At 36.6% G+C, this 14246-nt stretch overlaps 4 protein-coding genes across 4 annotated transcripts in view; all 4 read left to right on the top strand.

Moving 5' to 3' along the window:
• Positions 1 to 14246, top strand: part of LOC141769828 (rho guanine nucleotide exchange factor 28-like) — a 186254-nt gene that overhangs the window by 87821 nt on the left and 84187 nt on the right. The gene's annotated exons all lie outside the window — the stretch shown is intronic.
• LOC141769823 (sphingosine 1-phosphate receptor 3-like) lies at positions 3637 to 4790 on the top strand. The gene is made up of 2 exons (XM_074639256.1): positions 3637 to 4532; positions 4624 to 4790. The coding sequence occupies exons 1-2, from the start codon at positions 3652 to 3654 to the stop codon at positions 4670 to 4672; spliced, it is 930 nt and encodes a 309-aa protein (XP_074495357.1). The 5' UTR covers positions 3637 to 3651; the 3' UTR covers positions 4673 to 4790.
• On the top strand, positions 6929 to 8851 carry LOC141769821 (uncharacterized). Its single transcript, XM_074639253.1, has 2 exons — positions 6929 to 8078; positions 8154 to 8851. The coding sequence occupies exons 1-2, from the start codon at positions 7099 to 7101 to the stop codon at positions 8200 to 8202; spliced, it is 1029 nt and encodes a 342-aa protein (XP_074495354.1). The 5' UTR covers positions 6929 to 7098; the 3' UTR covers positions 8203 to 8851.
• On the top strand, positions 10505 to 12410 carry LOC141769822 (sphingosine 1-phosphate receptor 3-like). Its single transcript, XM_074639255.1, has 2 exons — positions 10505 to 11613; positions 11705 to 12410. The coding sequence occupies exons 1-2, from the start codon at positions 10637 to 10639 to the stop codon at positions 11751 to 11753; spliced, it is 1026 nt and encodes a 341-aa protein (XP_074495356.1). The 5' UTR covers positions 10505 to 10636; the 3' UTR covers positions 11754 to 12410.

The following is a 14246-nucleotide window of genomic DNA, read 5'->3' as shown; positions in this document are numbered from 1 at the left end:
ACGCGCTACATCAGCAGACAGGTCGTGATCAGCATCAACATCTTCTGTTGGCTTTACAGCGTTGCGCACCTGATCGCCAGGAACCTGATGCCACTTTCCAAAGCGATACAGATGTACGTGTTCAGCATCGTCGTCTTCCAGCTCATCGTGCTCACCAAAGTGGTCATGACTATCAAACTGTATGTTGTCGCCAGATATCAGCTGGAGAAAGATCCTCCCAGTGCAGAGAGAGACAGCAAGAAGGAGTCACTGAGGATTATAGTTTTTGTGGTGATAAGCTTCTTGGTGTTGTGGTGCCCCTCTTTTGTTAATATCATCATCAGGTTTGCGGTTGGAGGAGGGCTGACTTTTAGGAACGAGGCCACCAATGCGTTCGCCATCATGGCTCGGTTGAACGCTGTGTGCACACCGTCTGTGTATATCTGGGGGAGTCCGGCTCTGAGGGAAGCCATGAGGAGGACTGTGTGGAGCAGAGTGTGTCCGACATGCAACAACAGGAGGTAACATACTGCATGCAAAATGCACTTCAACTTATTTATCTATTGCTCATTTAAATTGTTTCCCTCTTTCTGCAGAGTCGACTCCTGTCATGTGAAGGGAGACACCAAACAGTCCTGGAAATAACAAGAACCAGAGGACTGCATCAGCTGGAATCTACTGTGTTTTTTGTTCCTTTCTCTTCCTTTCTCTCTCTATATAAAATGCAAACACTGTTTTCTGCTGTCTCCATCACTGGATCTTACAAGGTCGTGGTGCTGATGATTTATCTGAATTAGCTGTTGATTCAGTGACAGTGTGCTGATAATGATCCCACTCCTATTAAATGTTAAACTAGAGCTGAGGTCTGACAAGTATATAATGATATGCTGTAGTTTATATTCAACGTCCCTAAATCTGAAAAGTCTAAGCTATAAAGGAAATGTCAAATATAGTGGATGATGTATTAGTTATTAGATAGATAGATAGATAGATAGATAGATAGATAGATAGATAGATAGATAGATAGATAGATAGATAGATGGGCAAATGAGCATTAAGTAAATGGGGAAAACTAGATGTTTCCACTGTGTTATCTGCCATGGTGAATGACCTGTAGGTTAATTTGTAAATGTCGCTGTCCAAGCTGGGTGGTGCTGAAATGCAATCAGGCCTATTTGAAATCACAGTAGGGTGTTTATGATGCCTTTCTTTTCCTTTCTCTCTCTCTATAGTCAAAAAGCAAACATTGTTTTCTGCTATGTTTCCACCGTGGTGCTGATGATTCATCTGAATTAGCTGTTGATTCAGTGACAGTGTGCTGATAATGATCCCACTCCTATTAAATGTTAAACTAGTGCTGAGGTCTGACAAGTATATAGTGGTAAATGTAGTTTATATTCTAGCCCCTAAATCTGAAAAGTCTAAGCTAGATAGATAAATAGATAGATAGATAGATAGATAGATAGATAGATAGATAGATAGATAGATAGATAGATAGATAGATAGATAGATAGATAGATAGATGGGCAAATGAGCATTAAGTAAATGGGGAAAACTAGATGTTTCCACTGTGTTATCTGCCATGGTAAAAGACCTGTAGGTTAATTTGTATATATGCAAATATGCATTTTATTTCTACTTATTTGCTTGGTCTCGCTGTCTTTTAAATGCAGTTTTAATGTTTTCTTGAAGTCTTATGTTTAATATGTTAATATATTTTCATGCTCCTGTAAAGCACTTTGAATTACCTGTCTGAATGGGGCTCTATAAATAAAATTGCCATGTCTTATACATGTTGTTGATAAACTGGACTGAACTGTGTAGAGAATGAAAGGATCATCTGATGTGAGACTCCTTCTGTACTGTAGTTGTTGGGTCTAAATCTATTCTGAACATTAAATAGAAGGAATGTAAAGATGAATAATGTGCCACTATATCATGAAATGTCACTATCCAAATTAATGACTGACATGTCTCCTAAAAAAACAAAGAAAGCAACAATATTTATCAAGATTCATTTTGTTTTTACCCAGACTACACTTCTGTGAGGATCGGGTGTAAGTGGTTTCTACATGCAGTCCAAGTCCAAAAACAATTTATCTAGATGAAAAAAAAAACACAGGCTCATAGCAAAAATGATGTCATTAATAATATAGATCTGTTAGGCCTATTCAGAATGTTTATTATGAATTATATGTACCTGTTTTAACAGAAAATGTAAATGAACATGAACATGACCAAAGGTCACTGGCTTTTACATTATAAGAAATACAATTTTAAATCATAGACTACTTCTATGATCCCCATATGCTGAGTGAAAGATAAACATACAGACCCTATAATAAACTTCTCTGATTACTACTTGAAATCATTACACGAATAAACAATAACTAAATTCAAGCTTTTTTCTCATCTTCTCACACAAGTGAAAAGACCTTAAATGAAAGCACAAAATCTCAGTGAGATTCAAACGTTCTCACAAATTAAATAAATACAATTTCAGAAAAAATAAATGATATAAGCAATCAATCCTGAACCAAGCACAAGCTCTCTGATTACAAGGAATTTACTCACAGGAAAATGATCAGAAACCTGATTATGGACACCAGCGCCTCCTGCTATGGAGGACTGGAGGTGCAATAAGAGTTATTACAGATATTAAAGAACATTATTGCAAGTACAATAAAATGCAAGTGCAGTATTGGTACAAGTCCAGTACGTTTAATTGAATAATTCTAATATCTGAAAACTATCTGCACAAAACTGCTGTAAATTTAAAAAATGAAAGTAAACAACCTAAAATAACAGAAATATGTGGTAAATAATATCATTTGTGAAGAAAATGTGACTTGCTGCAGAAGGTTATATATAAAAAGAGTCTTTTAAATACATTCCTGATATTAGCAGGTCATTTACTTATACTTTAAACTCCACCAACCAACCATGTACGATGTGAAAAATGATCATATGAAGTTCCAGAAAGAATCATAATCGGCTAGGCATCTTTTGAGAGTATAACTAGAAACATAAATCTAATGACCCTCCAGACTTCTTGTTTGAAATGTTTGTAATTTTGGTGCTCTTTTTTTCAGTTTATGTTTCCTGCAGCTGCAGAGTTATTATAGGACATATGGGGAAGAGGGTACTGACATATTTGTGTTGATTAGTATTTGGATTCAATTCATTCTCACTGTGCAATATAATTTTTCCACTTGTGCAATTTTGTTAATAGTCTGTTTATTGTCAATACTTTATATACTGCCTCTATTTTTATATTTCCTTATAGTTAAATTGTTCATATTTTGTTTAGCTCTTTTTTTTACTGTGTTAGCTGATGCATCTTGTTTTTTGCACTATCCCCTTTGCTGCTGTACACTGAACATTTCCCTACTGTGGGAGTAATACAGGAATATCTAATCTTCTCTTATCTTAATTATTACAAACATTTGCACAGTTTGTAAATATACATGATAATGAAGTGTGCATCCTCTGTATCAATACTCTAATACTAATCCATGTTTATCAATGTTTCAAAAGTTTAATCATAAACACTAATATGAAAGGTGTGATTAGGTCATGCCTCATGAGGGAAGATCAGTTTGGGTTTCCATGGGCAGTGTCTTATCAAGCAGCTATATAAGGTCATTAAACTCAAAGTGCATTTTTGGAACAATGCCCCTCCCCAACATCACAGCCTCTGGAGGAGTACCTCTCTCGGTGAACTTCGACAGTCCTGAGGATTATCTCATCTTTGTCTTCCAGCTTGTGTTCGCTACAACAGCTGTTCTGGTAGCTGGACCTGTAGTCATCACCATCTTGGCCACCAGAACTCTCCGCCTCCAGAACAGGTTTCTCTTCATGCTCAACACTAGTATCTGTGACACGCTGGTTGGCTTCTCAGTCTATTATCTGGGTCTGTTTGATGTGCAGGAAGGATATCCTTCCAGAAATGGAACTTATAACCTGTTACCTTCTCTTCTCGGGGTTAACATCATGACCTTTTTATTCGCACAGTTTGACCGCTATTTCGCTGTTTGTCATCCATACATCTACACGCGCTACATCAGCAGAGAGGTCGTGATCAGCATCAACATCTTCTGTTGGCTTTACAGCTTTGGGCACCCGATCGCCAGGAACCTGATGCCACTTTCCAAAGCGATACAGATGTACGTGTTCAGCATCGTCGTCTTCCAGTTCATCGTGCTCACCAAAGTGGTCATGACTATCAAACTGTATGTTGTTGCCAGATATCAGCTGGAGAAAGATCCTCCCAGTGCAGAGAGAGACAGCAAGAAGGAGTCACTGAGGATTATAGTTTTTGTTGTCATCACCTTTTTGCTGCTATGGGGCCCCTCTTTTGTTAATATCGTCCTTAGACTGCTGTTAGGAGGAGGGCTGACTTTTAGGAACGAGGCCACCAATGCGTTCGCCATCATGGCTCGGTTGAACGCTGTGTGCACACCGTCTGTGTATATCTGGGGGAGTCCGGCTCTGAGGGAAGCCATGAGGAGGACTGTGTGGAGCAGAGTGTGTCCGAGATGCAACAAGAGGAGGTAACAGGAGGGAGGAGGAAAACACTGCATGCAAAATGCAATTCAACTTATTTATCCTTTGTTCATTTACATGTTCTCCCTCTTTCTGCAGAGTCGTCTCCTGTCATGGGAAGGGAGACACCAAACAGTCATGGAAATAACAAGAACCCGAGAACTCCATCAGCTGGAATCAACTGAGTTTTTTGCCTTTCCCTTCCTCTCTCTTTCTCTATACAGTCAAAGAGTTTTTATGCAAACACTGTTTTCTGCACCATGGTGCTCATGATTCATCTGAATTAGCTGTTGATTCAGTGACAGTGTGCTGATAATGATCCCACTCCTATTAAATGTTAAACTAGTGTTGAGGTCTGACAAGTATATAGTGGTAAGCTGTAGTTTGTATTTATACAAGGGGCAGCCCCCCTAAATCTGAAGTCTAAGCTATAAAGGAAATGTCAAATAAAGTGGATGATGAATAAGTGATTAGATATGGATAGATGGATAGATAGATAGATAGATAGATAGATAGATAGATGAGCAAATGAGCATTAAGTAAATGGGGAACACTAGATGTTTCCACTGTGTTATCTGCCATGGTAAAAGACCTGTAGGTTAATTTGTATATATGCAAATATGCATTTTATTTCTACTTATTTGCTTGTTTTCTCTGTCTTTTAAATGCAATTTTAATGTTTTCTTGAAGTCTTATGTTTAATATGTTAATATATTGTCATGCTCCTGTAAAGCACTTTGAATTACCTGTCTGAATGGGGCTCTATAAATAAAATTGCCTTGTCTTATACATGTTGTTGATAAACTGGACTGAACTGTGTAGAGAATGAAAGGATCATCTGATGTGAGACTCCTTCTGTACTGTAGTTGTTGGGTCTAAATCTATTCTGAACATTAAATAGAAGGAATGTAAAGATGAATAATATGCCTCTATATCATGAAATGTCACTATCCAAATTAATGACTGACATGTCTCCTAAAAAAACAAAGAAAGCAACAATATTTATCAAGATTAATTTTGTTTTTACCCAGACTACACTTCTGTGAGGATCGGGTGTAAGTGGTTTCTACATGCAGTCCAAGTCCAAAAACAATTTATCTAGATGAAAAAAAAAAACACAGGCTTATTGCAAAATGATGTCAATAATAATATAGATCTGTTAGGCCTATTCAGAATGTTTATTATGAATTATATGTACCTGTTTTAACAGAAAATGTAAATGAACATGAACATGACCAAAGGTCACTGGCTTTTACATTATAAGAAATACAATTTTAAATCATAGACTACTTCTATGATCCCCATATGCTGAGTGAAAGATAAACATACAGACCCTATAATAAACTTCTCTGATTACTACTTGAAATCATTACACGAATAAACAATAACTAAATTCAAGCTTTTTTCTCATCTTCTCACACAAGTGAAAAGACCTTAAATGAAAGCACAAAATCTCAGTGAGATTCAAACGTTCTCACAAATTAAATAAATACAATTTCAGAAAAAATAAATGATATAAGCAATCAATCCTGAACCAAGCACAAGCTCTCTGATTACAAGGAATTTACTCACAGGAAAATGATCAGAAACCTGATTATGGACACCAGCGCCTCCTGCTATGGAGGACTGGAGGTGCAATAAGAGTTATTACAGATATTAAAGAACATTATTGCAAGTACAATAAAATGCAAGTGCAGTATTGGTACAAGTCCAGTACGTTTAATTGAATAATTCTAATATCTGAAAACTATCTGCACAAAACTGCTGTCAATTTAAAAAATGAAAGTAAACAACCTAAAATAACAGAAATATGTGGTAAATAATATCATTTGTGAAGAAAATGTGACTTGCTGCAGAAGGTTATATATAAAAAGAGTCTTTTAAATACATTCCTGATATTAGCAGGTCATTTACTTATACTTTAAACTCCACCAACCAACCATGTACGATGTGAAAAATGATCATATGAAGCTCCAGAAAGAATCATAATCGGCTAGGCATCTTTTGAGAGTATAACTAAAAACATAAATCTAATGACCCTCCAGACTTCTTGTTTGAAATGTTTGTAATTTTTGTGCTCTTTTTTTCAGTTTATGTTTCCTGCAGCTGCAGAGTTATTATAGGACATATGGGGAAGAGGGTACTGACATATTTGTGTTGATTAGTATTTGGATTCAATTCATTCTCACTGTGCAATATAATTTTTCCACTTGTGCAATTTTGTTAATAGTCTGTTTATTGTCAATACTTTATATACTGCCTCTATTTTTATATTTCCTTATAGTTAAATTGTTCATATTTTGTTTAGCTCTTTTTTTTACTGTGTTAGCTGATGCATCTTGTTTTTTGCACTATCCCCTTTGCTGCTGTACACTGAACATTTCCCTACTGTGGGAGTAATAAAGGAATATCTGATCTTCTCTTATCTTAATTATTACAAACATTTGCACAGTTTGTAAATATACATGATAATGAAGTGTGCACCCTCTGTATCAATACTCTAATACTAATCCATGTTTATCAATGTTTCAAAAGTTTAATCATAAACACTAATATGAAAGGTGTGATTAGGTCATGCCTCATGAGGGAAGATCCGTTTGGGTTTCCATGGGCAGTGTCTTATCAAGCAGCTATATAAGGTCATTAAACTCAAAGTGCATTTTTGGAACAATGCCCCTCCCCAACATCACAGCCTCTGGAGGAGTTCCTCTCTCGGTGAACTTCGACAGTCCTGAGGATTATCTCATCTTTCTCTTCCAGCTTGTGTTTGCTACAACAGCTGTTCTGGTAGCCGGACCTGTAGTCATCACCATCTTGGCCACCAGAGCTCTCCGCCTCCAGAACAGGTTTCTCTTCATGCTCAACACTAGTATCTGTGACACGCTGGTTGGCTTCTCAGTCTATTATCTGGGTCTGTTTGATGTGCAGGAAGGATATCCTTCCAGAAATGGAACTTATAACCTGTTACCTTCTCTTCTCGGGGTTAACATCATGACCTTTTTATTCGCACAGTTTGACCGCTATTTCGCTGTTTGTCATCCATTTATCTACACGCGCTACATCAGCCGGCGCGTGGTGATCTCTGCAAACGTGTACTGTTGGCTACAGGTCTATGGTCAGAACATCGCTTTGAGTTTCGTGCCTTTGTCCAAAGCATTAGAGGTTTATGTGATGGGTATTGTCAGCTTGCAAATCATCGTGCTCACCAAAGTGGTCATGACTATCAAACTGTATGTTGTCGCCAGATATCAGCTGGAGAAAGATCCTCCCAGTGCAGAGAGAGACAGCAAGAAGGAGTCACTGAGGATTATAGTTTTTGTGGTGATAAGCTTCTTGGTGTTGTGGTGCCCCTCTTTTGTTAATATCATCATTAGATTTGTGGCACGAGATGATGGTTTGAAGTTTAGGAACGAGGCCACCAATGTGTTCGCCATCATGGCTCGGTTGAACGCTGTGTGCACACCGTCTGTGTATATCTGGGGGAGTCCGGCTCTGAGGGAAGCCATGAGGAGGACTGTGTGGAGCAGAGTGTGTCCGACATGCAACAAGAGGAGGTAAAACACTGCATGCAAAATGCACTTCAACTTATTTATCTATTGCTCATTTAAATTGTCTCCCTCTTTCTGCAGAGTCGACTCCTGTCATGGGAAGGGAGACACCAAACAGTCCTGGAAATAACAAGAACCAGAGGACTGCATCAGCTGGTATCAACTGAGTTTTTTGCCTTTCCCTTCCTCTCTCTTTCTCTATACAGTCAAAGAGTTTTCATGCAAACACTGTTTTCTGCACCATGGTGCTCATGATTCATCTGAATTAGCTGTTGATTCAGTGACAATGTGCTGATAATGATCCCACTCCTACTAAATGTTAAACTAGTGCTGAGGTCTGACAAGTATATGGTGGTATGCTGTAGTTTATATTTATACCAGGGGCAGCCCCCCTAAATCTGAAGTCTAAGCTATAAAGGAAATGTCAAATAAAGTGGATGATGAATAAGTGATTAGATATGGATAGATGGATAGATAGATAGATAGATAGATAGATAGATAGATAGATAGACGGGCAAATGAGCATTAAGTAAATGGGGAACACTAGATGTTTCCACTGTGTTATCTGCCATGGTAAATGACCTGTAGGTTAATTTGTATATATGCAAATATGCATTTTATTTCTACTTATTTGCTTGTTTTCTCTGTCTTTTAAATGCAGTTTTAATGTTTTCTTGAAGTCTTATGTTTAATATGTTAATATATTGTTATGCTCCTGTAAAGCACTTTGAATTACCTGTCTGAATGGGGCTCTATAAATAAAATTGCCTTGTCTTATATGTGTTGTTGATAAACTGTATTGTCCTTTGTAGAGAATGAAAGGATCATCTGATGTGAGACTCCTTCTGTACTGTAGTTGTTGGGTCTAAATCTATTCTGAACATTAAATAGAAGGAATGTAAAGATGAATAATGTGCCCCTATATCATGAAATGTCACTATCCAAATTAATGACTGACATGTCTCCTAAAAAAACAAAGAAAGCAACAATATTTATCAAGATTCATTTTGTTTTTACCCAGACTACACTTCTGTGAGGATCGGGTGTAAGTGGTTTCTACATGCAGTCCAAGTCCAAAAACAATTTATCTAGATGAAAAAAAAAACACAGGCTTATTGCAAAATGATGTCAATAATAATATAGATCTGTTAGGCCTATTCAGAATGTTTATTATGAATTATATGTACCTGTTTTAACAGAAAATGTAAATGAACATGAACATGACCAAAGGTCACTGGCTTTTACATTATAAGAAATACAATTTTAAATCATAGACTACTTCTATGATCCCCATATGCTGAGTGAAAGATAAACATACAGACCCTATAATAAACTTCTCTGATTACTACTTGAAATCATTACACGAATAAACAATAACTAAATTCAAGCTTTTTTTCTCATCTTCTCACACAAGTGAAAAGACCTTAAATGAAAGCACAAAATCTCAGTGAGATTCAAACGTTCTCACAAATTAAATAAATACAATTTCAGAAAAAATAAATGATATAAGCAATCAATCCTGAACCAAGCACAAGCTCTCTGATTACAAGGAATTTACTCACAGGAAAATGATCAGAAACCTGATTATGGACACCAGCGCCTCCTGCTATGGAGGACTGGAGGTGCAATAAGAGTTATTACAGATATTAAAGAACATTATTGCAAGTACAATAAAATGCAAGTGCAGTATTGGTACAAGTCCAGTACGTTTAATTGAATAATTCTAATATCTGAAAACTATCTGCACAAAACTGCTGTAAATTTAAAAAATGAAAGTAAACAACCTAAAATAACAGAAATATGTGGTAAATAATATCATTTGTGAAGAAAATGTGACTTGCTGCAGAAGGTTATATATAAAAAGAGTCTTTTAAATACATTCCTGATATTAGCAGGTCATTTACTTATACTTTAAACTCCACCAACCAACCATGTACGATGTGAAAAATGATCATATGAAGTTCCAGAAAGAATCATAATCGGCTAGGCATCTTTTGAGAGTATAACTAGAAACATAAATCTAATGACCCTCCAGACTTCTTGTTTGAAATGTTTGTAATTTTGGTGCTCTTTTTTTCAGTTTATGTTTCCTGCAGCTGCAGAGTTATTATAGGACATATGGGGAAGAGGGTACTGACATATTTGTGTTGATTAGTATTTGGATTCAATTCATTCTCACTGTGCAATATAATTTTTCCACTTGTGCAATTTTGTTAATAGTCTGTTTATTGTCAATACTTTATATACTGCCTCTATTTTTATATTTCCTTATAGTTAAATTGTTCATATTTTGTTTAGCTCTTTTTTTTACTGTGTTAGCTGATGCATCTTGTTTTTTGCACTATCCCCTTTGCTGCTGTACACTGAACATTTCCCTACTGTGGGAGTAATAAAGGAATATCTGATCTTCTCTTATCTTAATTATTACAAACATTTGCACAGTTTGTAAATATACATGATAATGAAGTGTGCATCCTCTGTATCAATACTCTAATACTAATCCATGTTTATCAATGTTTCAAAAGTTTAATCATAAACACTAATATGAAAGGTGTGATTAGGTCATGCCTCATGAGGGAAGATCCGTTTGGGTTTCCATGGGCAGTGTCTTATCAAGCAGCTATATAAGGTCATTAAACTCAAAGTGCATTTTTGGAACAATGCCCCTCCCCAACATCACAGCCTCTGGAGGAGTACCTCTCTCGGTGAACTTCGACAGTCCTGAGGATTATCTCATCTTTGTCTTCCAGCTTGTGTTTGCTACAACAGCTGTTCTGGTAGCTGGACCTGTAGTCATCACCATCTTGGCCACCAGAACTCTCCGCCTCCAGAACAGGTTTCTCTTCATGCTCAACACTAGTATCTGTGACACGCTGGTTGGCTTCTCAGTCTATTATCTGGGTCTGTTTGATGTGCAGGAAGGATATCCTTCCAGAAATGGAACTTATAACCTGTTACCTTCTCTTCTCGGGGTTAACATCATGACCTTTTTATTCGCACAGTTTGACCGCTATTTCGCTGTTTGTCATCCATACATCTACACGCGCTACATCAGCAGAGAGGTCGTGATCAGCATCAACATCTTCTGTTGGCTTTACAGCTTTGGGCACCCGATCGCCAGGAACCTGATGCCACTTTCCAAAGCGATACAGATGTACGTGTTCAGCATCGTCGTCTTCCAGTTCATCGTGCTCACCAAAGTGGTCATGACTATCAAACTGTATGTTGTTGCCAGATATCAGCTGGAGAAAGATCCTCCCAGTGCAGAGAGAGACAGCAAGAAGGAGTCACTGAGGATTATAGTTTTTGTTGTCATCACCTTTTTGCTGCTATGGAGCCCCTCTTTTGTTAATATCGTCCTTAGACTGCTGTTAGGAGGAGGGCTGACTTTTAGGAACGAGGCCACCAATGCGTTCGCCATCATGGCTCGGTTGAACGCTGTGTGCACACCGTCTGTGTATATCTGGGGGAGTCCGGCTCTGAGGGAAGCCATGAGGAGGACTGTGTGGAGCAGAGTGTGTCCGAGATGCAACAAGAGGAGGTAACAGGAGGGAGGAGGAAAACACTGCATGCAAAATGCAATTCAACTTATTTATCCTTTGTTCATTTACATGTTCTCCCTCTTTCTGCAGAGTCGTCTCCTGTCATGGGAAGGGAGACACCAAACAGTCATGGAAATAACAAGAACCCGAGAACTCCATCAGCTGGAATCAACTGAGTTTTTTGACTTTCCCTTCCTCTCTCTTTCTCTATACAGTCAAAGAGTTTTTATGCAAACACTGTTTTCTGCACCATGGTGCTCATGATTCATCTGAATTAGCTGTTGATTCAGTGACAGTGTGCTGATAATGATCCCACTCCTATTAAATGTTAAACTAGTGTTGAGGTCTGACAAGTATATAGTGGTAAGCTGTAGTTTGTATTTATACAAGGGGCAGCCCCCCTAAATCTGAAGTCTAAGCTATAAAGGAAATGTCAAATAAAGTGGATGATGAATAAGTGATTAGATATGGATAGATGGATAGATAGATAGATAGATAGATAGATAGATAGATAGATAGATAGATAGATGAGCAAATGAGCATTAAGTAAATGGGGAACACTAGATGTTTCCACTGTGTTATCTGCCATGGTAAAAGACCTGTAGGTTAATTTGTATATATGCAAATATGCATTTTATTTCTACTTATTTGCTTGTTTTCTCTGTCTTTTAAATGCAATTTTAATGTTTTCTTGAAGTCTTATGTTTAATATGTTAATATATTTTCATGCTCCTGTAAAGCACTTTGAATTACCTGTCTGAATGGGGCTCTATAAATAAAATTGCCTTGTCTTATACATGTTGTTGATAAACTGGACTGAACTGTGTAGAGAATGAAAGGATCATCTGATGTGAGACTCCTTCTGTACTGTAGTTGTTGGGTCTAAATCTATTCTGAACATTAAATAGAAGGAATGTAAAGATGAATAATGTGCCACTATATCATGAAATGTCACTATCCAAATTAATGACTGACATGTCTCCTAAAAAAACAAAGAAAGCAACAATATTTATCAAGATTAATTTTGTTTTTACCCAGACTACACTTCTGTGAGGATCGGGTGTAAGTGGTTTCTACATGCAGTCCAAGTCCAAAAACAATTTATCTAGATGAAAAAAAAAAACACAGGCTTATTGCAAAATGATGTCAATAATAATATAGATCTGTTAGGCCTATTCAGAATGTTTATTATGAATTATATGTACCTGTTTTAACAGAAAATGTAAATGAACATGAACATGACCAAAGGTCACTGGCTTTTACATTATAAGAAATACAATTTTAAATCATAGACTACTTCTATGATCCCCATATGCTGAGTGAAAGATAAACATACAGACCCTATAATAAACTTCTCTGATTACTACTTGAAATCATTACACGAATAAACAATAACTAAATTCAAGCTTTTTTCTCATCTTCTCACACAAGTGAAAAGACCTTAAATGAAAGCACAAAATCTCAGTGAGATTCAAACGTTCTCACAAATTAAATAAATACAATTTCAGAAAAAATAAATGATATAAGCAATCAATCCTGAACCAAGCACAAGCTCTCTGATTACAAGGAATTTACTCACAGGAAAATGATCAGAAACCTGATTATGGACACCAGCGCCTCCTGCTATGGAGGACTGGAGGTGCAATAAGAGTTATTACAGATATTAAAGAACATTATTGCAAGTACAATAAAATGCAAGTGCAGTATTGGTACAAGTCCAGTACGTTTAATTGAATAATTCTAATATCTGAAAACTATCTGCACAAAACTGCTGTAAATTTAAAAAATGAAAGTAAACAACCTAAAATAACAGAAATATGTGGTAAATAATATCATTTGTGAAGAAAATGTGACTTGCTGCAGAAGGTTATATATAAAAAGAGTCTTTTAAATACATTCCTGATATTAGCAGGTCATTTACTTATACTTTAAACTCCACCAACCAACCATGTACGATGTGAAAAATGATCATATGAAGTTCCAGAAAGAATCATAATCGGCTAGGCATCTTTTGAGAGTATAACTAGAAACATAAATCTAATGACCCTCCAGACTTCTTGTTTGAAATGTTTGTAATTTTGGTGCTCTTTTTTTCAGTTTATGTTTCCTGCAGCTGCAGAGTTATTATAGGACATATGGGGAAGAGGGTACTGACATATTTGTGTTGATTAGTATTTGGATTCAATTCATTCTCACTGTGCAATATAATTTTTCCACTTGTGCAATTTTGTTAATAGTCTGTTTATTGTCAATACTTTATATACTGCCTCTATTTTTATATTTCCTTATAGTTAAATTGTTCATATTTTGTTTAGCTCTTTTTTTTTTACTGTGTTAGCTGATGCATCTTGTTTTTTGCACTATCCCCTTTGCTGCTGTACACTGAACATTTCCCTACTGTGGGAGTAATAAAGGAATATCTGATCTTCTCTTATCTTAATTATTACAAACATTTGCACAGTTTGTAAATATACATGATAATGAAGTGTGCACCCTCTGTATCAATACTCTAATACTAATCCATGTTTATCAATGTTTCAAAAGTTTAATCATAAACACTAATATGAAAGGTGTGATTAGGTCATGCCTCATGAGGGAAGATCCGTTTGGGTTTCCATGGGCAGTGGCTTAT

The sequence above is a fragment of the Sebastes fasciatus genome, chromosome 6, assembly GCF_043250625.1.
Source record: "Sebastes fasciatus isolate fSebFas1 chromosome 6, fSebFas1.pri, whole genome shotgun sequence".
Lineage (NCBI taxonomy): Eukaryota > Metazoa > Chordata > Actinopteri > Perciformes > Sebastidae > Sebastes > Sebastes fasciatus.
This window is presented reverse-complemented; position numbering and strand designations above follow the sequence as displayed.